This window comes from Siphateles boraxobius, unplaced genomic scaffold (assembly GCF_051911475.1).
Source record: "Siphateles boraxobius isolate OS27281-9 unplaced genomic scaffold, OSU_SipBor_1 56, whole genome shotgun sequence".
NCBI lineage: Eukaryota > Metazoa > Chordata > Actinopteri > Cypriniformes > Leuciscidae > Siphateles > Siphateles boraxobius.
This window is the reverse complement of record NW_027509182.1, coordinates 4639014-4661552: the sequence shown is the minus strand read 5'-3', so window position 1 is coordinate 4661552 and position 22539 is coordinate 4639014. Positions and strand designations below refer to the sequence as shown.

Sequence of the window (22539 nt, the reverse complement as noted above, 5' to 3'; positions counted from 1 at the left end):
CCTGTCAATTGAGTCAGTTGTTAAAAATAGTGAGGGGGAAATGAAAGATAGTTAAAGAGATAGATCACCAAGAAATACAAATTCTGCCATCATTTACTTACCCTCATGTCATTCCAAACATGTTTCACCTACTTTCTTTTGTGGAACTGAAAGAAAGATATTTGAGAATTGTCTATATTTTGTCCATATAAGTCAGAAGCCATTGTTGGTGACCAAAACTGATTGGCAACCAACATCCTTCAAAATACCATCTCTTGTGTTCCGCAGAGGAAAGAAAGTCATGCAGGTTTGGAATTACATAAGAGCAAATAAATTATAACAAATAATTTTTTGAAGGCGTAGAATATACAGAGGCATGAATTCACTAAACAACTGTCTTTTTCTCTAAACACCGGTAATTCAGTTTAATCAGGTACTAAATTGCTTTCCACAAATAAAGCGTGCAATTCCTGCCCACAGAAAGAGAGCGGTATACTGAATATTGCTTAAAAATAGATGTTTGTCTACAGTTTTATTGATCATGTAAGCAGTAATACATCAAATGATGACCATTTGATAAAAAATTACATTATAAACAGGCTCTTTTTCAATGTTGGAGCAATTATGCTAAATAAAGTATGTCAGATTACAGTAGTTTGCTCAATTCTGTGGTAAAACAATGCAGACAGCACTAATAAACAACACTTTCAGTGAGTATAATGCATGCTTGGTAAACTCAACCATTTTGTTAGAGTAGGAAGACCCCTAAAGCTTTAGGTTTATTACAGTCACAAAAGGAAGAGAGATGATGGCACAATAATGGCAGCTGGTAGCAGAGGCAGCTGTTCAGGTGTGACCAACATTGTTATTTACTCTATTTGTCTGCTTAAATTAGAATTCACCCTATCCCACCCACACCCTTTTTTATCTCCTTCCCTCTGGGCTTCTCGTGCAGGTACACGGCTGTTGCCATGCCGATGTTGTACAACACACGCTACAGCTCCAAGAGACGTGTCACTGTAATGATCTCGGTGGTTTGGGTGCTTTCATTCGCTATTTCTTGCCCCCTGCTGTTTGGATTAAATAACACAGGTAAACGACAGGTTTGTATATAATAACCAGTGCCTAGCTTGTAAATTAATGATTGCCGGATCAAAAACAACAATGAAATGGCGTTGTGAACATACAATGTGGAACATACAATGACATCACTAAACGGTGACACATTTCTGCTTCACTGAGTTCAAATATATATATGCTGAGGGCCAATAGCAAAACATAACTTCCAGATATATCTGCATAAACATGCACTCGCTCTGGCTCTCACTTAAACATGAGGCATTAACTCAACCAATCAGCATGTTCAGCGCCGAAAGTTCATTAACAATGTTCCCTTTCAGTCGCTCACATTCGACGTAGTCATCTTCGAGTACTATTGAAACGAGCCAATGGAATTGCCGTACGTGATTTTCATCACACACTCCGCCCCAGCGGCGCGGGTATAAATACGGAAGTGGATGGACGCATTAGTTGTCTTTCACTTCGGAGCCGATCATTTGATGTCTCTGAAGAGTGCTGTTGTTTACAATGAGCGAGTGTGTCGGTGTTTTTCTGGAAGACTCACCCAGTGCTGGTGGTTTCTACAGTGCGGGTGCAGTGGTGATTGCGTGCTTTGAGCTCTCAACTGCTGTTTTAACAGCAACAAATTTCTAAATGTTTGTGTTTGTTGACGGCTGGTTAGAGGGTGGAAAAGTGAGTGCTTCACTATTTCAGTTCACTGTTCAGTGTTGCCGCGGTCATTCCTGTGTGCTCCGGAATTGGTGATGGGTTCTATTTCCTGAAAGAGCAACAGTACTCCCGTGCGGTCATTCCCTCTTTCTCTCTGATGATCACAATCGTTGCATCACGTGTTTGGGGTTACAGCGCGCTGAAGCAGCTTTTGTGAACGCGTATTGTTCCCATTGCGAGAATATGACTGACGCAATGTTGAGATATTGAGATCAGACCATTACCATGCCCCACCCCTGGATGCCGTGTGGGATGGGTGATCGGAGGATAGTGATGAATGTCTCAGCCGGTAACCATTCCCTGTGGGCTCCTCACTCCTCCATCAAATCGCAGCCGGTGGAATTTCCTGTTGAACGTGCTGGTCCCTCTCTAATGGACCGATCAGCCGTCTCAATTGGGGTTAACCCAAAGGATAGGATGTCGATAGCAGCATCAGAGGGTGAGCTGGCCTCTGGAGATGACGACTCAATGACGTTGATGAGATGACGCTTTCGTCCATTCCGACGGGCAGAGCTTACAAAGCCTGTGGGCAATCGCCTCCTCTTTGCGTGCCATGGTGCTGTTACATGTCTATCAGGCCACGACACTAATGGACATGCAAGAGGGTAGGCCAGACCATACGCTCATAGATGAGCACCGCACTGAATACGACCTCGACCTCTGGGGCACGAGTTTGGCGATGTCCATCTTAGTGGTTCAGGAGCGCCATCGTTGGCTCGGCCTGGTTGATATGACGGATGCGGACAAGGTTCGGTTCCTGGTCTTCCCAATATTCCAGGTTGGGCTGGTCAGCAGCCGCGGCGGAGAACTCCGCCGAACAGCTCTCTGCCGCCCAAGTGCAGACGGAGGCCATCCGGCACATCCGGCATATCCAGCCCCAGCGGCCCGCTGCTGCCTCCACCCCGCCGCCGGTGGCAGTTCCTCCGCCTACTCGTCGCCGATGGCGGTCCACTGCTGCCACCCCAGCTGGGCCTCCGCTGCAGCCTCCATCCAGGCCTCAGCACAGAGCTTGCTGCAGTAGGACACCAAGGCCGCTCCAGGCGCTGCCAATCCAGGTGGCAAGCGACAGCGAAAGCATTCCTAAGCAGGCCGTTCAGGGATGGAGGAGGATGCTCTTGGAGTTAGTCACCCGGAGTGAGGGCCGGGTGGAGTTTTTATCTGTGTGTGTCTGTTCCACCGCTAGCTCCAAAAAAAGCGAAGCAAGCGATAGCCACATTTCAAAGGAAGAGCAATTTTCTCTGTTCCTGGGTCCCAAGAGGGGCAAGTCTGAAATTATGTGGCCCTGTAAAGCCTTGCACCCCTCAGCCCCCTCTTGTTCGCCAACACAGCAGCTGGGTGCGGTTCGAGGACCCGGTCATCCGCATTCTCACGTATCCCTGGGCGTCTCGTGGAGACAGGTAAGTGTTGTGCACCACACTCTGCTTCGGGCCGCCTTTGCCTTTCGCCCTCCGGGTCCCTGTCCTTCACCTCGCTGCACCACCTCAGGTACGTCTGTGGTCCCCTGGCTTCCAAAAAAATACTTCCCAACCGGTCCAGATGGCCCTAAACTAGACCATTATACTCGGCTTGCGATTCCTTTTCGATCGGCTTCCGCCCAAGCTCAGTGATATTCAAGCTCAGAGCAAAGATGCTCCTAAAATTTGGTGACTTTCATCACACTTGGATGTTGAGCAAATATGCTAGTAAAATTAGTGACTTTAGTCACACCTAAGTTTTGAGCAGTGCTCCAGTCTTGTGTGCACACATCGCAATCTACTGGCGAAGAACACGATGCAGCCACTCCCTCCAGCCGATATGAAGACCGGCTTCTATAAGCCCGTACTTCATTGTACCCTAGAGAGGTGGGTAACGACCATCTTGGTCCTGTGTTAATTGAGACGGCCCTTTTTCGAAAGCCTCCGTTCAATTTGTTATACAGAGATGCATTTCCAAATGCTCCGGCCCCAAAGATTGGTCTGCAGCATTCGACCTGAGAGACATGCACTTCAGATCTCTATCCTTCCGCACCACAGGCCATCCTGTGTTTGTGCGTCAGTACAAAGTCTTGTGGAACAGCAGTGACTTCCCTTGCCTAAGCTCTGTCCCATCTCTGCCTCAAACAATGCGGGAGGATCAGAAGGCTTTTGTTTAGGCACTGGAAGGTGGCAGCACTAGTGGCGTTTTAATTGGGACCCCAATTAGTCGACACGTCGACTACGTCGAACGTGAGTGACTGAAAGGGAACGTCTCGGTTACGTATGTAACCCTTGTTCCCTGAAGGAGGGAACGGAGACGTAGTCCCGTCACCATAATTATTATTATTATTGCTGACTCAGAGTTACGCTTGGCTCCTCAGCGAAAAAGCAACTAGTGCGTGCATCCACTTCCGTATTTATACCCACGCTGCGGGGATGGAGTGTGTGATGAAAATCACGCACGCCAATTCCATTGGCTCGTTTCAATAGTACTCGAAGATCACTGGCTCCCTGGCGTGATCCCAATCAGTCGACACGTCGACTACGTCTCCATTCCCTCCTTCAGGGAATGAGGGTTACATACGTAACCGAGATGTTCCTAGTTCCTAGGGAAAGTTCCTGCGGTGGAAATGCGGCAAACGTTAAAAACAGTGAAAACAAAGAAACTGTGAAACATTTTTTCAGGATTCTTCGATTAAATGAAAGCATTCATTTGAAATAAGAATCTTTTGTAAAATTAGAAAGTTATTTACTGTCTCTTTTTAATACATCCTATGTATGTATACTTACATATACATGTACATAATATTTTATATTCAGTTTTGAGCTCACTCAACACTGTTGTCATATTGTTATACATTTTTCAGTATGTTTCTAATCTAATTATAATCTGGAGCTAATTTGCACTTGTTGTGGGAAATTTGCCCATACAGGCATTTGCCAGTGCCTCACTGAACTAATTAGTTTTGCAACCATAACTAATTGTGTAACCATATTTTACTCACTCTCTCTCTCTTAGCTACACGGGATGGTGCCGTGTGTGAAATCGCCAACCCCGCTTTTGTTGTCTACTCATCCATCATGTCATTCTATGTGCCTTTCATCATCACCCTCCTCGTCTACGTGCAGATCTACGTGGTTCTTCGCAAGCGCCGGAAACGGGTCAACAATAAACGGAGCTGCCAGAAGACAGATGCTGATGCTCAGCCCTCTCTCAAGGTGATGTGCACTATGTGAGACAGTAGCCTCAGGGAAAATACCTAGCACTCCCCACAGGACAAGACATGGTGTCAGTGTCATTTTACAAAAGGACTTGGCCTTTTTCTAGAAAATATGGGGAGCATCTGTCAGTGTTAATTATAATCTCTGGGGTAATACCAGGACCTGCAGGACACTACTGGAGATATAGTAACCCCAAAACCTTTACTCACCCCTGGAATCAGTGATATGTCACAGTATTCTGTTCAGTTTTAGGTTTAATTTAATGCTTGATTTTGGCTAATGGTAGATATATATCTTAACAGGGATGCAAATGAAAATTAACAGTTTTATATTTAGACTACATCTGAATAAATCTGAATACATTCGGAAATGGTGTTTTCATTTCAAAATGCAAATTTCAATTCAAAATCTCTGTCCACACTTGAATTGTCAAGCATATGCCATACGTTTCTCATCCACACTGAAATGTCAGAAACTTTAAATCATTGTGTATGCGTAAAACTTAATAAAAACTGACTGAGATGATACGAATTTCTCACGCTATTCTTTCTGGAACAATCATTTTATTAGCTAAATATCCCACCACTTACTGGTACGTCCAGGTCGCACTCAATTGCCATTTCATGTGTGGTCTAACCTGTTAACATGGGTGCGTAAAAAAATACGCACCGCATACGCACTGCAAACGGAGTATGTGTGAAACGGGCGTAAAACACAATTACCATCGTATTTTTTGTAGGACAGCAATTGTCTGTCATCTTTCCAGGAATGTAATATGAAAATTGTACAAAATAACATTTATCTTTAGCAACACTGTGAACACAAATAGCACATAGCAGGGACATAACAGTATAACCATATCAATTGGTACAATATGGGCCACATGACTAAACGTGTCATCATTTTCAAATTCCTCCATTTCCACACTACAAAGTGAAAATGGCATTTACAAATGTATTTGTCTTCAAAAAGCTCAGTTTTCACTGGACAAAAATGGAAGGCCAAAACGTAGAGAAAATGTTGCTTTTTCAAATGTGTCCAGATAACTAACAGTCTTAGACTAATTTCAGTATCTCCACTGTGTATTTAGTTATGGGGGCATTGCCTTAGCCCGATGTTGAATATGCATTACCCACTGGAGGCTGTGAGAGTAAAGCCATTAAAGCAAATGAAACCATCACCATGCCAACATTTAGAAGACATTTTTTCTGAGCTGTAAGGTTTTTAAACAATTGCCCATGCAATCTGTGTCAGAGCAGATAAGTAAGTAAAGGTAAGTAAAGAGCGATATTTTGAAGGAACGCAAGGAAGTGACAGATCTTAGCGACCAAGGCAGGCTATTCCAGTCTGAAGGGGCTTTAAATTTAAAGGCACGTTTACCACTCTCTTTAAAGATGTTTGGCACAGTGATGGAGAGATATTCAGTGTGTCTCTATCTATAGCTGGGTCTATATGGAATTAAATATTCCTTCAGGGAGGGAGGATAATCACAATACACAGATGAAATGAAGATGGTTGGATTGGAACCAATTACTAAAGCAATCACTTTTTCATTCCCCTTTTAGTGCAAGAAAGGCTATTTTGTGTTCAGTGGATTTATTTGCATTGTGTGTCATCAAGAGGCACCAAGTATATATTTTTAAGGCTCCATGCTGTCTTTGAAATTTAATGTCGACCACATGCTGAATTACATTCTTATTACCTCTGCCACAGGAAAAGTGCACTCATCCTGAAGATGTGAAACTGTGCACAGTTATCATTAAGACCAACGGGGGTTTACCTGCCAAAAACAAGAAAGCAGTAAGTGTATTTTACTTATAAATCAACTCAAAATGCTATGTAAAATATTTGTAGATTAATGTATGCAGCTGCCTAAACATTAACACAATTACATCCAAGTGCTCTTTGCCTCATTATGGGTACCACATGTCTAAGTACCACATAGTTTGGTGGTATTTATTTATTTAGGTTGATTCAGCTATATTACATAATATTTTTTACTTGAATAAAATCAGTTAATTGAGATGTTACCATTTTTTTTTTCAGTGTGAAATGTCAAATAACGTGTGCAGGGCATTTTCAGTGTCTTCAATATTTAAATTAGTATTGTCATTCTTTTTCACTTAAACACATCTAATTACACTGAAAAAAAATGTTGAAGGATTTACTTGGTCTATGAATTGCTAGTAAATTTGACTAATAATTTCAAGTCAGTGGTAACACTGACTGAATTACTGAATTACACATGAGATTTTTAAGTAGAAAGACTGAAAAGGCATTTTATTATAAAACATACTATTATAAACTTTGTGTCTGGACACACCTCTTAATTATTGAATTCAAGCGTTTCACTGTCTAGGTTAACTATAGACCCGATTGTCCAGCTATATAATCTTGATTTTTTGCCCAAATAACTTATGAGATGTATGCTATTCCATCATGTATGTCACGGTATTCAGATCCAATGTTCCTTCTCGGCTCGTGTTTATGTTGTGGTATGAAAGCACGTGTGTAGTGGGCGTGAATGTGTTGTCATTCCTTGATCCGCTCCAGCTGAAAATCATCATTCATCACCAGCTGCAGTCAATCTTCCTCACTCTTTATATACTCACCGTTGTCTCATTCCCTTTGTCAGATCGTTGTTGTATGTCTTGGGTGTCGGTGTTCGCGTCTGGTTCCAGTTTTCCCCGTCCTTGTGTTTCTGTGAATTCGTCAACTCGGTGTTGGATTGTTCGTCTCGTCTTGGGCACTTCACGAGGATTCACCGCACCTTGACCATCGAAGTCCCTGCGTTACCTGTCCACACCCGTGTCTTTTCCTGTACTGTTGTCCTTCAAATAAATACTGAGTAACTGCTATTGCTTCCTGTTCTTTTACCGACCATGACAGAACGATCTGACCCTACAATGGAAGCAGCAGGAGAGGCATCTTCCACGCTGGATGAGTTCGTCCACCACAACGTCCGGAGATTGGACTCTCACGAGAGGAACATCAATGACACGGGTCGTGCGATTCAAGCTTTGGTAGCGCAGGTGTCCGAGCTCACCCAGCAGGTCCAACTTCTTCGTGTTCCCACTGCGCCACCCACACCAGCCGTTCCCCCCACACCACCGGAGATCTTCGCGCCATCTGAGCCACGCCTACCGGTTCCGGAGTCTTATGCGGGTGAGTCGGCATATTGTCGAGCGTTTTTGACAAGGTGTTCAATGCATTTCGCCCTACAGCCCAGAACGTTCCAGAATGAACAAGCCAAGGTGGCCTTTGTCATCACGTTACTGACCGGAAAGGCGGCGTTATGGGGAACGGCGGTGTGGGAGAATCAAGACCCTTGCTGTGCCTCGTTCCAATCTCTCTCCGCGGAGATGAGAAGAGTCTTTGATTGAGCAGTCGTGGGGAGAGAGGCCGCTAGGGTACTGGCCGACCTTCGTCAGTGGGAGAGGTCGGTCTCGGACTTTTCCATCGAGTTCCGAACCCTGGCGGCCGAATGCCATTGGAACGAGGAGGCGCAGTGGGTCATGTTCCTGCATGGGTTGGCTGATCGCGTCCACAGAGAGATCTACGCCCTGGACCTCCCCACGTCTCTTAACGGACTTATTGACTTAGCTCTACGGGTGGATGCGCGACTTTCCCGAGTCGGAGGCAGAGTCTCGTCCACCCGTTCTCCTGGAGGGATAGAGGGTCAACGGTCCAGCGGCAGGGACGTGGTCAGCCCTGTCTTCGATCACGAACCCATGCAGGTGGGTCGAGCTCGGCTTTCCCGGGAGGAGAGGGAGAGGCGGAGGTCCCAGGGCCTTTGCCTATACTGTGGAGGTTCGGGACACTTTGCGTACAACTGCCCGGTAAAAGGCCAAGCCCGATAGTAAGTATGAGGCTACTATCGGGTGGGATCTCCGCCGAGAAGACCTCATCCACATCTACACTCCTCCCGGTAAGACTGAGATGGTCAACTCACCAACACGACTGCCAAGCACTTCTGGACTCAGGGGCTGAAGGTAATTTCATGGACAGCACGTTTGCACACACGTTTCAGATTCCACTCAGACCACTCACTCAGAAGATTGCGGTACATGCACTTAATGGCCAAGAACTTCCCACCATCTCATTCATCACCGAAGACATCACCCTCATCACTTCTGGCAATCACACTGAGACATTTTTTTTTATATCATGGATTCACCATTGGCAGCCATTGTTCTTGGTCACCCCTGGCTCACCCATCACAACCCCCGAGTGGACTGGCAGCATAAGACCATACTGGAGTGAAGCAGGGAGTGTCATAAGTCTTGTCTTGTGTCTGCTTGTCCGTCTGTGCCTGTTTTTGTGTTTCAGGAGGAAGCAGGGGATCTGTCTAACGTGCCCGAGGAGTACCATGACCTGAAGGAAGTGTTCAGTAAGTCTAGGGCTGCTTCTCTCCCTCCTCATCGTCCCTATGACTGTGCCATAGAGTTAATGCCAGGTAAGTTTCCGCCTAAAGGCAAGTTATACTCGCTTTCTGTCCCAGAAACGGAGGCTATGGAGAAATATATTTCTGATTCTCTAGCAGCCAAGTTCATCCGCCCTTCCTCTTCACCTGCGGGGGCGGGGTTCTTTTTTGTGGGGAAAAAGGATGACTCTCTGCGACCTTGTATTGATTACCGAGGGTTGAATAACATCACGGTAAAGAATACCTATCCTTTGCCGTTGATGTCTTCAGCCTTCGAGAGGTTGCAGGGGGCATCTTCTCAAAATTGGATTTGCGTAATGCTTATCATTTGGTCCGCATCAGGGAGGGGGATGAGTGGAAGACTGCGTTTAACACCCCCAGGGGGCACTTTGAATATTTGGTCATGCCTTTCGGGCTGTCCAACTCCCCAGCAGTCTTCCAGGCACTTGTCAATGATGTGTTGCGAGACATGATAGATCAATTCATATATGTTTACCTGGATGACATATTGATATTTTCCTCGTCTCTCCAGGAACATGTGCAACACGTACGACAAGTGCTTCAGAGGTTGTTAGAGAATGGGCTTTTTGTCAAGGCGGAGAAATGCGATTTTCATGCACAGTCTGTTCCTTTTTTAGGACACATCGTCTCGTCTGAGGGAATGCGTGTGGACCCTGACAAGGTTACGGCTGTGGTGGAATGGACAAGTCCAGATTCCCGTAAGGCCCTACAGAGGTTTCTGGGATTCGCCAATTTCTATCGGCGTTTCATTCGCAACTTCAGCCTACTAGCCGCGCCTCTGACCGCCTTGACCTCCCCCAGAACTCCGTTCAGGTGGTCAGATACAGCCGAGGCTGTGTTTGCTAACCTCAAGAGCCGCTTTGTTTCAGCTCCCATCCTCGTTGCCCCTGACTATTCACGGCAGTTCGTGGTGGAGGTCGATGCGTCAGAGGTGGGGGTAGGAGCAGTGCTGTCCCAGCGCTCTCCCACAGACGACAAGATGCATCCTTGCGCGTTTTTCTCTCACCGTTTATCCCCAGCTGAATGCAATTACGACATTGGTAACAGGGAGTTGTTGGCAGTCAAGTTAGCGTTGGAGGAATGGCGACATTGGTTAGAGGGTTCGGGGGTACCTTTTATCGTCTGGACCGACCACAAGAACTTAGAGTACATCAGAACCGCCAAAAGATTGAACTCCAGGCAGGCTCGGTGGGCACTTTTTTTCGGTCGTTTTGATTTTTCTATCTCGTACCGTCCGGGTTCTAAGAACATCAAACCCGATTCTTTGTCTCGTATTTTTGATCGCTCCGAACGCCCGTCTACTCCCGAGTGCATTTTACCGGAGACCCTATTTGTTTCCACACTCGTATGGGAGATCGAATCGAAGGTCAAGAAGGCCTTAGAAGGGGTAACGCCTCCGCCCGACTGTCCACCGAGTCGTTTATTTGTGCCGGAGGGATTAAGGTCGGACGTTATCCGGTGGGGCCATTGTTCCAACATAGCTTGTCATCCAGGAGTTAATCGTACTAAGTTTTTAGTCAAGCAACGATTCTGGTGGCCACTTATGGCTCGTGACATTCACAGTTTTGTTTTGGCTTGCTCGGTTTGTGCCACTGGTAAGACTTCCAATCGACCTCCAGATGGGCTCCTCCAACCGCTGCCAGTCCCTTCGAGACCCTGGTCCCATATCGCGCTAGATTTTATCACCGCCCTCCCCCCCTCCCAGGGTAACACAGTCGTTTTGACTGTGGTGGACCGGTTCTCGAAGGCGGCCCATTTTATTCCTTTACCCAAATTACCCTCAGCTAAGGAGACAGCGTTGACAGTCGTTGACCACGTCTTTCGCTTACATGGCCTCCCGATAGACGTGGTCTCTGACAGAAGACCCCAGTTTGTGTCCAAATTTTGGAAAGAATTTTGTAGATTACTGGGGGCGACGGTTAGTCTGTCTTCGGGGTTTCACCCTCAGAGCAATGGCCAGACCGAGAGAGCCAATCAAGATCTGGAGAGGGTGTTACGATGTTTGGTATCCAAGAATCCTTCCTCATGGAGCCAACAGCTGTCCATGGTGGAGTACGCCCACAATACCTTACCAGTGTCAGCCACGGGCCTTTCTCCGTTTGAGTGTAGTGTAGGTTACCAGCCACCAATTTTTCCCAGTCTGGAATCCGAGGTCGCGGTCCCCTCTGCTCACGCCTTTATCCAGAGGTGTCACCGCACTTGGACTAGAGCCCGTGAGACTTTACTCCAAGTGGGGGCGCGCAACCAAGGCTAAGGCCGATCGCCACCGGTCAAAGCCTCCCGTATATGTCGTCGGTCAAAAAGTGTGGCTTTCTACTAAGAACATTCCTCTCCGCTCCGTCTCTAATAAGCTTGCTCCCAAATTTATTGGCCCGTTCGCTGTCAACAAGATCATTAGTCCGGTGACAGTCCGCCTTAGTTTACCTCCTGCGTACAGGAGAATTCACCCCGCATTTCACGTTTCCAAAATTAAACCCGTGTTTCGTTCTTGCATTAATCCGCCTGTCCCGGTTCCCCCCCCGCCGCGTCTCGTAGATGGGGAGACCACCTATTCGGTAGATCGTATTCTGGATTCTAGGCGGAGGGGGCGCGGATTCCAGTACTTGGTGGACTGGGAAGGTTACGGTCCGGAGGAGAGAAGTTGGGTACCTGCCAGAGACATTCTGGATCACTCCTTGATCGATGATTACAATCGTCAGGTAAGGAGGTCTGAGAACGCCAGAAGGCGTTCTTAGGAGAGGGGTACTGTCACGGTATTCAGATCCAATGTTCCTTCTCGTCTCGTGTTTATGTTGTGGTATGAAAGCACGTGTGTAGTGGGCGTGAATGTGTTGTCATTCCTTGATCCGCTCCAGCTGAAAATCATCATTTATCACCAGCTGCAGTCAATCTTCCTCACTCTTAATATACTCACCGTTGTCTCATTCCCTTTGTCAGATCGTTGTTGTATGTCTTGGGTGTCGGTGTTCGCGTCTGGTTCCAGTTTTCCCCGTCCTTGTGTTCCTGTGGATTCGTCAACTCGGTGTTGGATTGTTCGTCTCGTCTTGGGCACTTCACGAGGATTCACCGCACCTTGACCATCGAAGTCCCTGCGTTACCTGTCCACACCCGTGTCTTTTCCTGTACTGTTGTCCTTCAAATAAATACTGAGTAACTGCTATTGCTTCCTGTTCTTTTACCGACCATGACAATGTAAGCAAAGTCAACAATGATTACCAGGTGTTTGGTTTCATTTCTTTGATATGTTCTATGCATAGCCTGTGCGTTTATTCTTGAGCTGTGTTTAGACGTCTGTTACATTTTCACTGACAGCCCAAATTTTGCCTTGTTTTAGCCTAGACGTCAGTTCTGTTTTTGGATGATTATTAGACGTCTTTTCAACGCAAAATTGCTTGCTGGGATCAAGCACCTAGCCAGCAGCTTGCATTTACAAATGTGTGAAAAAATGGGTCTTTCTGAAGAGCTCTGTGAATTCAAGAGTGGTACTGCGATAGGATGCCACCTTTGCAATGAGTCAGTTCATGAAATTTCATCCATGGTAGGTATTCCACGATCAACTGTAAGTGGTATTATTGGGTTATTGTGATGTTATTTCCATCAAGAGGTGCATCAATTTTGTGTCATGATATTGCATTGACAATTATGCAAGAGTCAAACCCTCTGTAAAGTCTTTCCCAGCACATCCCAAAGACTTTCAATGAATTTAAGGTCTGGACTCAGAGGTGCCAGTTCATGTGTGAAAATGATTCATCATGCTCCCTCCCAACCATTCTTTCATAATTTGAGCCTGATGAATCTTAACAATGTCATCCTGGAATATGGCCATGATGTGTCTTCCTACATGATTGTTTAAGAAATAAAAAGCTCCCTTCATCAATTAGGGTTAGAAGAACTTTTACCAAACTGTCACATGTGATTTTTAAAAATTGGAACTTTTGTGACAGACAGCAAACACCTGCATACAATTGAGTACATGAGTGAAACACACACCACATTAAAAACAATGTACTTATTTTAAATTTGCTAATGATTTATTAGTTTCAATCTTACAAAAGGTGCAAATATTTAGCTTTTGTTTGTCTCCTCTGTATTTCATGACTGTGATGAGAGGGGCGTGGTTTTCCGGAGTTTGCAGCGGGAGAGTGAGGGAGGAGCCGAGCGGTAAGTAAGTGGGTCAAGTGGTTGGCGTGGGGAGAGCACGGGTGCAGGGAGTGGAGAGAAACCGGAAGCGGAGGCTGCTCCCCTAGGCGGCGCCCTAGGTGCGGGGACAGGATCTGCCCCGATGCCGGTCCTCCAACGGGGCGCCGGCCTAGGAGGGAAAGTTCCACGGGACCTAGGGAGAGGGACAGGGCGGGAAGAAACAGAGGGATGGGGAAGAGAGGGAGAGAGAGAGAGAGAAGCTGCTGGAAGGGTTCGCCGACCCCTGGGCACGCCACCATCTGGTGCTCCGCCAACTGGATGGCCTGGTTCAGCGACGTCGGGTGGTGGCACTGGACCCACTGGGCGATCCTCCGAGGGAGCCGCGCCACGAACTGCTCCAGTACCACCTGGTCGATGATTCCCTCGACGTCGCTCCCTACGGCCACCAGCCATTTGCGGCACGCGTCCCGGAGCTGTTGCGCGAAGACGAAGAGCCGAGCAGATTCCCCCGAGCTCGAGGGTCCAGAACCGCTGTCTGCTCTGCTCCGGGGTCCGGCCGATCCGCTGTAGTATGGCGCGTTTGAGATTTTCATAGACCAGGAGGTTCGGAACTGGCAATTGTTGTGCGCCGATCTGAGCCTCTCCGGACAACAGCGGGATCAACCGCACTGGCCAGTCCCAAAGCGGCAAGCCCCAGGTCTCGGCCGTCCTCTCGAACAGGTCGAGGAAAGCTTCCGGGTCGTCCTGCGGACCCATCTTATGAAGCGGTATGGTCTGGGCCGAGAATGAAGCTGGTGTTGATGGTCCGGCCCGTACCTCCCGGTCCATCCAGCTCCGGAACAGCCCGCAGTCCTCCTGCTGGGCGAGGAGGAGCGCCTTGAACCTGCGCTCCTGTTCCTCCTTCACGGCCAGCAGGGCACGATGTTGCTCTTGGTGCAGACCAGCGAGCGCGTGGATGACATCCGCAAATGGGGACGGAGACTGTCTGGCGGCGGGTTCTTCTTCCATCCCGGGTTTCGGCACTAGTGTAACGATGGTTCAGTGTGTGTGGGGATGAAAGAAGACAAGGGTCGGCATAACGGGGACTCGTACACTTTATTAAATGAAAATTAAAGAAACTAAAGAAAAGGTGCGCCACATGCGCCTTCACCGTAGACACGTCTACAGCACAGTTCTAAAACACTCTTTCCTGCTGACTCAGCTCTCAGTCCACTTTTATCCAACTCTTCCCGATGTGTAAACTCAGTCCATTCATAAAACTCTTTCCGATGTGTATCCTCAGTCCGTTTGTCAGCAAGCAGGTCACGAGTGCTGGTACGAGTCCCCAGTCCTTCGCTCTCCCGCTCTCTTGCACCAGCCGGCTTTTATGCGGTCTCCCCAGTAATTGCGGCCAATTACTGCAATCATTATTATGATTTGGCTCAATAAAATACACGTGCAATTAGTCGACTAATCGCTTAAATTAACCACTAATAGTTGACTTGAAAGATCTTTAGTCGAGGGCAGCCCTAGCTTACTGTGCCTATATTAAGGCTTTTCTCTGCGATTCACAGTCTTTAAATCCATATAATTTGTGCTGTCATTGCTATAAAAATCTCTTTGCTTATAGTAGTACATCTAACAGTATAGAAAGAACACAAATTAACCCGAGTTTTGCATGGTGCATATATGTGTGGTGGCGTAACTGGTAAACCAAGTGAACTCGTGTGGCAGCGACCGGGGTTCAAATCTCGTCCGTTGTGGTTCCTACATTCAATGTACATATATCTGTTCCCAATGTCTAACTGATGTTCTCCGGATAAGCGAGTTACTGGTATACTGGGTACCCCCATTATAATTTCAGTAAAAGGTAAATTCTTAAGCTGTGCCATTATTTATAAATATTACTTTATTGTAGCCTATTTGAACCACATGATAATGATGCCATTAGCACACTTCAAGATTACTTGAAATGTAATTGCAATGTGTTTTAAAATCAAGTTTATTATCAGTATAATATTAATGTATGTTCAACACTAGGGCCAGATTTAATAAACTGGGCAAACTAGCGTGAGAGTGCAATTCCACAAATGCACCGATGGGAGTTGGTAAGTGTTGCGTGTGATCTAATGCTGACGCGCAAAGTAAAGAACACAGACGCAGTCAAATCATTTACATAAAGACCAACGCAATCTACAAAGTGCAGCGCAAATAAGCAGAGGTGATGCTCATCAGGTGCGGATCGACAGGCACAACATGTTACATGTAATATAATGTGTTCCTCTGACATTCCACAGAAATTAATACAAGTGGAAAATATTTTCTCCCTTCTTCCACTCTTTGTCTGTTCTCTGTGGTGTCTCCTCCTAGCAGCAACAATTGCAGCCATGTCAGAAAATGGGTTAAGACATGCTTTTTTGGGGGGCGTTAAATAATGCCGCAAATACCAGTAAATTGACTAATGCAAACATTAGTAAATGGTGTTGTGTTATTCATTTAAATACTCTCCTCCCATACATTTTGCGTCTGAAAGGGAAACTCCTACAAATGCATATGCAATAAGGTCAGCCGCAAAAACAACTCAGTCCGCGCCTTTTCATTGCTAATTTTGCACTTTAGTAAATCCAGACAGTAGTTTTTAACACCAAGAGAGTGTCTGCACTAGTGTAAACAGTTAGTATATCTGGCACTTACAGTGTAATTGAATTGCAATTGTAATGTCACCAAAATACATTTGAAGTTTATGCTGAGTGAATTCTGCATTTCAAAACTAAAATGCAAGAGTATATTTAAAGTGTACTTAAGTACACTTGGAATAGTTCCACTTAAGCACAAACAAATATATTTAATACAACTTTAGTTGAACTTAAGCACTGCTTTTGGACAACTAATTTAGTACAAAATGAGTTGTTCCAATTTAACAGACTTTAAGTACGGTATACCAATTTATTGTGTGCCTCGAATACATTTATATATACTAAAGTACATATGAATAAATTGTGCTTAAGTATAATATTTCTTCACTAAGGAGGTAAACTCCATCTGTAAATTCTTCTCTTTCATAAACTGCATTTTTGTTACAGTTGGGTTACTGTGAGTCATATATCACATCAGATGGATTATACTTGGATTACTGTGAGTCATACATCCATGTTGACAGCCTGCCTGTGTTAAATAAGCATTGATTTAGCTACGACTGTAAATGCGAATAGTTAATGAGAGGCCATGAGGTCACCAATTACCACTGTCAGAAACTGTCAGGTTAGGGCAAATTTTCACTTTTTATTTTCACACGTAACATAATTTACAGTTATTTATTTTGTTTACTTTTTCCTACGTTGATTCTACTGGTACATGACATACTGTACAGATTCAAAGTGTCATTATACAATTAATGATAAACACATATTCAACAGAAACTGATAAAGGAGGTCCTGCACCAGGGTTGTGATGTGGGGGTGGATATTGTGGCCGGCACCAGCCCTCTAGAGAAAAAGAAACAGGAATCCACTCTGGTCGTTGACCTATTGGCCAACCCGAGCCCCATCAATGCCTCTCCCTCCCACGATGAATGTCAATCAAATGGAGATGAGAAAAATGGCCATGCCAAGGAGGTCCAGACCCCTAAAGAAGCCAAACCTGTTGAAACTCAGGCACTGCCCAATGGCAAAACGCGAACTACAGTGACCAAAACCATGAGCAAGAGGAAGATTTCTCAGCATAAAGAGAAGAAGGCTACTCAGATGCTGGCCATTGTTCTAGGTGAGATCACGATGCTGTCATTTTATTGAAGTATTGCTTAGCCATAAGTCCTAGATTGAGGTCTTGTCCTCAGAATACCACAGGTTATTTTCTCTGTTGCAGGTGTTTTCATTATTTGCTGGCTGCCCTTTTTTATTACTCACATTTTGAAAACTCACTGCACGAGCTGCGTGGTGCCACTGGAAATGTACAATGCCTTCACTTGGCTGGGATATGTGAACAGCGCCGTCAACCCCATCATATATACCACTTTCAATGTGGAGTTCAGAAAGGCTTTCATAAAGATATTGCACTGCTGAGGACATTATTCATTGCACATGAAGAGGAGAGATGTAAGATTTCACAAGAGGTTAGTGCCATCTTTCACTGCCATGTGAAATGACGGATTTACAAAGCCACACTTTTAAGGCAGAATGGAAAAACTCATTACAGAAAATGGAGGTTCAAATGAATGTAAAAGTAGAGTTTTATTTGTGTGTCTCCATTATTTATGGCAGCAGACTGAGTGTGCAAGCACATGTTTATTCTCTTTGGAGTTGGAGTGTGAATGTGATTAATTATCGATTAAAAAATTGAAGCGAATTTGAGATCGGAAATTGAATCTTGCCACACAGACTTTTATGCAAGCAGGGACCTGAATGTCAAAATCACACAATTATATCAATTTAGAGGTGAGCAACTGCTTACAAAATGCTTACAGCTCTGTATATTCAACTCTGTATATTTATAAGTATTTATTTAGTCAATAATATTTATATGTTTTGAGAAATTGTTAATAAAGGGATAGCTATTGTAGACTATAAATAAGGTGGAAATACCACCAGTGGTTTTATAAAGTCAGAACACAAAGATATTAAAGGTGAACTCTTTTTTTTTTATGTTGCACTGTTTTTGTTTATGTTCATCTTGGACGTATACTGACACCTAGGGGCCTGGAGCATAGAATTATACAATTTAAGCAAAAGGTTTCAGTTGTAGAAATGTGCTGTTCACAGTCAGATGTAATTAATTTATTTCTTGAGCGAAAGTGTCTGATAACAGCCAAGATAAAGTAGTATCTGTCTGCCCAACATGTCCATGAGGCAACCCATGTTATGTAAAATAAAACAGCTTTTAGCAGAGCATCCATACTTTTTCAATAATTACTTTATGTGTAAAACTTTAAGACATTATACAATTTCCTTGTTTTTATTACTGAGTGTACCTTGAAGCAAAGAGAAAATAATGGCTTTGACTTTCCGACTATGATGGACAATGTAAATAAGAATTAAATAGTTTTATTGAAGCCCATGACAAAAACTATCATGCATGTTACATTGGTACTTCACATTAAATTGCAGCCAATGTATGTCTCTTGTATTTTTTGTGTACATCACAAACATGTATCTGAAGTGCTGAAATGCTATATGAAGTTGTGTCTGTTTTTCTGTCTGATACTTGTATGTTTACTGAAATAGGTGTTTGATTTGATATGTGACAGGTTTTTTTTTGTTTTGTTTTTGTGGTTGGAAAAAAAATAAGCAAAAATCATTTACGAAAAAAAGGACATCTCCAATGATAAAAGCTTTGTTCCATTTTAAACATGGCCAGAAAAAAATCCACTGCTGGATCTACACATTATCTAAAATGTCATTATCGAAAACATGTCTCAGGTTAGGCATGTAACCATGATTTCCTGAGAAGGGGAAGGAGACACTGCGTCCTCTAGAGGACACTATGGGAAATGCTTCCAGCATGACCGGTGTCTGGCCAGAGACAGCTTATAAAGTCATTACTGGTGTGACCATGAGTATAAAAAGGGCACCTGAGGAACACATCACCCAGTTCTTTGTCTGAAGAAGACATTGCAAGCATCAAAGAAGCATGCCAACGAGACGTAGTGCCTCGTTTCCCTTCTCAGGGAACCATGATTACATAAGCCTTGTAACATAAGCCTCAACATTGACCAACCTGTGGAAGTCGAAAATTCCCCAAAGGACGCACCAGTTGGTTGTCAGTTACACTATTCCCTTCCGCCACTACTTAAACTAGATTCTCTAAATGAGGAAGATACAGTACCTTGCTCTATTCCTCGCAGGGTCAAATAAGTTTGGCCCAAGGGTAAAGTTTAAAAGGTTTAGAATTATACTTAAAATTAAATTCCTTAATCTGGAATCTGGCCAGGGTGAAAGTACATTGACCCCAGCCTTTAACCTCAAGGGGACAACAGCGTCACCCCTAAAACCACCAGGGAGGCTAGTTCCACTGTCTTAGCAGAAAAGCCTATGACCTCTCTGCCTAAGCAGAAATTCTAGATTAGCACTCTCACAAAGGCCCCCAATGAGAAGAGATTGCACTACTAAAGACAATACCACTTCACACCAGAATCCAGAGACGACAGTCCTGGAAAGTAGATTGACTCTACCAGGCCACTGAGATGCCTCCTCAGGATCTATACATCAAGGAGGCTCGCAGAGACCCTAACAACTTGTTACTAAAAGTGCATGGAGCTGTAGGGAGTGGAGTACCTTGTCTAATGGCCCTTTAAAGTGAGGGGAGTACTAGCCAGACTCTACCTTGAGAACAGCTCATCAAGGGGGCTCACAAAGGTGATCAACTTGATATGACCGTCAATCAGAGCCCTAGAGAGTGAAGTACTCTGCATAACAACCCTCAAGATTGAGGGGAGTACTACTGCGCTCAACCATACGCACTAAACAGAGCCCAAAGAGTGGAAGCTTCAGCAAAACGACTTTCTAACCGAGAGGAGCCCTAACTACACTCTAAGTCAGAAGTTTTTCAAAGAGGTTCATCTTTCTTTACCAGAGAGTCAAACACTTTGCATTACTACTTGTGGAAAGCCCTGGGGTGGAGGCCTCAGCAGGATGACTCTCACAAATTAAAGGAGGCCTAATAACCCACACCCTAAGGCAGTAACTGAGGAGGCTTCACAAAGCTTACATCTCTATTGTTACTATCTGCGCAAAGCTCTATGAGCGGGGGCCTCAGCAAAATGACTATAAATGAGAGGAGGCCTCATAACACTCTGCACTTTGAGGCAGTCTCAAAAAGAGCCAACATACTAATGACACTGTTTGGTCTGGGGAATGAAGGCCTCAGCAGAACGACTTTCTGTAATAAGAGGAGGCCTAACGATACTCAAACCTAAAGACAGTATCCTAGGAGGCTACAAAAGGGAATCAAAAAGGCCTACAATTTATAGTACAACAGCCTGTATGGTTTACTGAATATGGCTCAGAGAACGCAGGCCTCAGTATAATGACTCTCTACAGCGAGTGGAGACCTAACTACGTTATACAAGACAGCTTCCAAGGAGGTACAAGCTTAACAACTTGGAATTGCTTTTAGGCGGAGCACTGGGGAACGGAGGCATCAAAACGATTGCGCTTTATAGCGAGAGGAGGCCTAGCAATGCTTTAAATCAAAATGGTAGCATCATTGGATGTTCACAGAGAGCCTAACAACTTAGCACTACTGCTTAGTAGAGCTCTAAGGACAGAAGCCTCAACATAATTACTCTCTAAAGTGAGAGGAGGTCTAACTATGCCCTGTGCTAAGAATAACTATCAAGGAGGCATACATAGTGCCTAACAACTTGCTACTGCTGCCCACGGGGAGGTCCGAGGAGCAGAGGCCTCAACAAGACGACTCTCTAAAATAAGAGGAGGCCTAACTACCTCTATGCTGGGGACAGTCTCATCAAAGAGGCTCCCAAAGAGCCATATTTATTGAAAAGACTGTCTGTATGGAGCTCTGGAGAGCAGAGGCCTCAACAGAACGACTCTCTGAGTGAGAGGAGGCCTTACTACACTCAACCCTAAAGACAGTAACTGAAGAGGGTCCCAAAAAGCCTAAGACTCCAATACCACTGCTTATATGAAGCTCTTTAAGTGGAAGGCCTCAGCACAAAGATGTCTAAATGAGAGGAGGCCTGACTACACCCTGTGCCAGAAACAGCCCCATCAAAGAGGCCCAAAGGACCACTCAATTGATAATACTGCCTGTGTGGGGCTCTATCGAGCGGAGGCCTCAGCAGAATAGCTCTCTGAACGAGAGAGGGCCTAATAATTCTCAGCTTACTGTCTATATGGAGCTCTGAGAGTGGAAGCCTAAACAAGTCGACTCTCCAAACATAAACCTAACTCCACCCTATGCCAACAATAATCTCATCAAAAAGGCTCCAAAGAGCTAAATGATAATATTGTCTGCGCAGATAATATTGTCTCAGCAGAATGCCTCTCTAAATGAGAGAAGGCAAAACGACACTTGGCACAATAGACAGTTATTGCTTCAGTACTACTGTTTATACAGAGTTTAGGAGCGGAGGCTTCAACAAAACTACTCTCTAAACGAGAGAAAGCCTAACCAAACCTTAACCAGAACAGTACATGAATAGATCCATAAAGGCCATTACATAAATAACACTGTCTGCTGCGCTCTGGCAAGCAGAGACCTCAAAGAACAACTCTCTATAATGAGAGGAGACCTTACAACTCTCAAACTAAAAAACAGTATTCTGACCAAGGAGGCTCTAAGAGCCTATATTCAAATACTACTCTCACAGAGCTCTAAGACCAGCAGCCTAAGTCTCTCCATCAAGACAATTTCACAAAGAAGGCACCCAGAGCCATATGTATTGACAATACTGTTTTTGTGGGGCTCTGGTAAGTGGAGGCCTCGGCAAGAGGGAGGGCAAAATGTTATAACTATCAAACAGGGAAGGGGGGCAGATGTTATTTATGCATACAAGCTCCGGAGCACTGACCACGTCTCCACTGGATCACGTCCCTGAGGTCTTGCTTTTTCTTCCTCAGCTCACTCGAAGGAGGAGGGGCACGAGTAGTCAAATTTGCTTTCTGGCCTTAGCCCTGTCAGAAAACTGAGACAGGCCAGGTCCCCCCACTGGTTTGGGTGTGGACTCGGACCGGCTTGGAATGAAAGTCTTGTAAGCCGCTGAGCACGTCTTCACCTCCTTAAATTTGCCGAACAACTCCAGAGGCAAAACCTGTGCACTGAGGAGAAAGCCCTTCTCTTTCTCCCTGATGTCAGCCAGGTTCACCCACAGATGTTTCTCTCTCTGGCCACCATCGATCTACCAACTGTGGCAGCAGTTTGTTTTGTGACCCGGAGACCGAGATCTGTGGTGCGGTTCAACTCAGCTACCGCCTAAGGAGACAGACCTTGACCCAGTCCCAATTCCTTCAACAAGTCAGCCTAGTACTCTTGAAGCACCGCCATCGTGTACAAAGTGGGTCCAGCCTGATCTGCTGC

General features: G+C 45.2%; 1 protein-coding gene across 1 annotated transcript in view; it reads left to right on the top strand.

Annotated features, from left to right (window-relative positions):
- Positions 1-21222, top strand: part of drd2b (dopamine receptor D2b) — a 231374-nt gene extending 210152 nt beyond the window's left edge. The window contains exons 4-8 of the mRNA XM_077206507.1: positions 935-1071; positions 4741-4940; positions 6657-6743; positions 16923-17268; positions 17371-21222. Coding sequence (XP_077062622.1) covers positions 935-1071; positions 4741-4940; positions 6657-6743; positions 16923-17268; positions 17371-17567 — 967 coding nt within the window. The 3' untranslated portion in view covers positions 17568-21222. The remainder of the gene's footprint in view (positions 1-934; positions 1072-4740; positions 4941-6656; positions 6744-16922; positions 17269-17370) is intronic.
- Positions 21223-22539: the final 1317 nt, after the last annotated feature.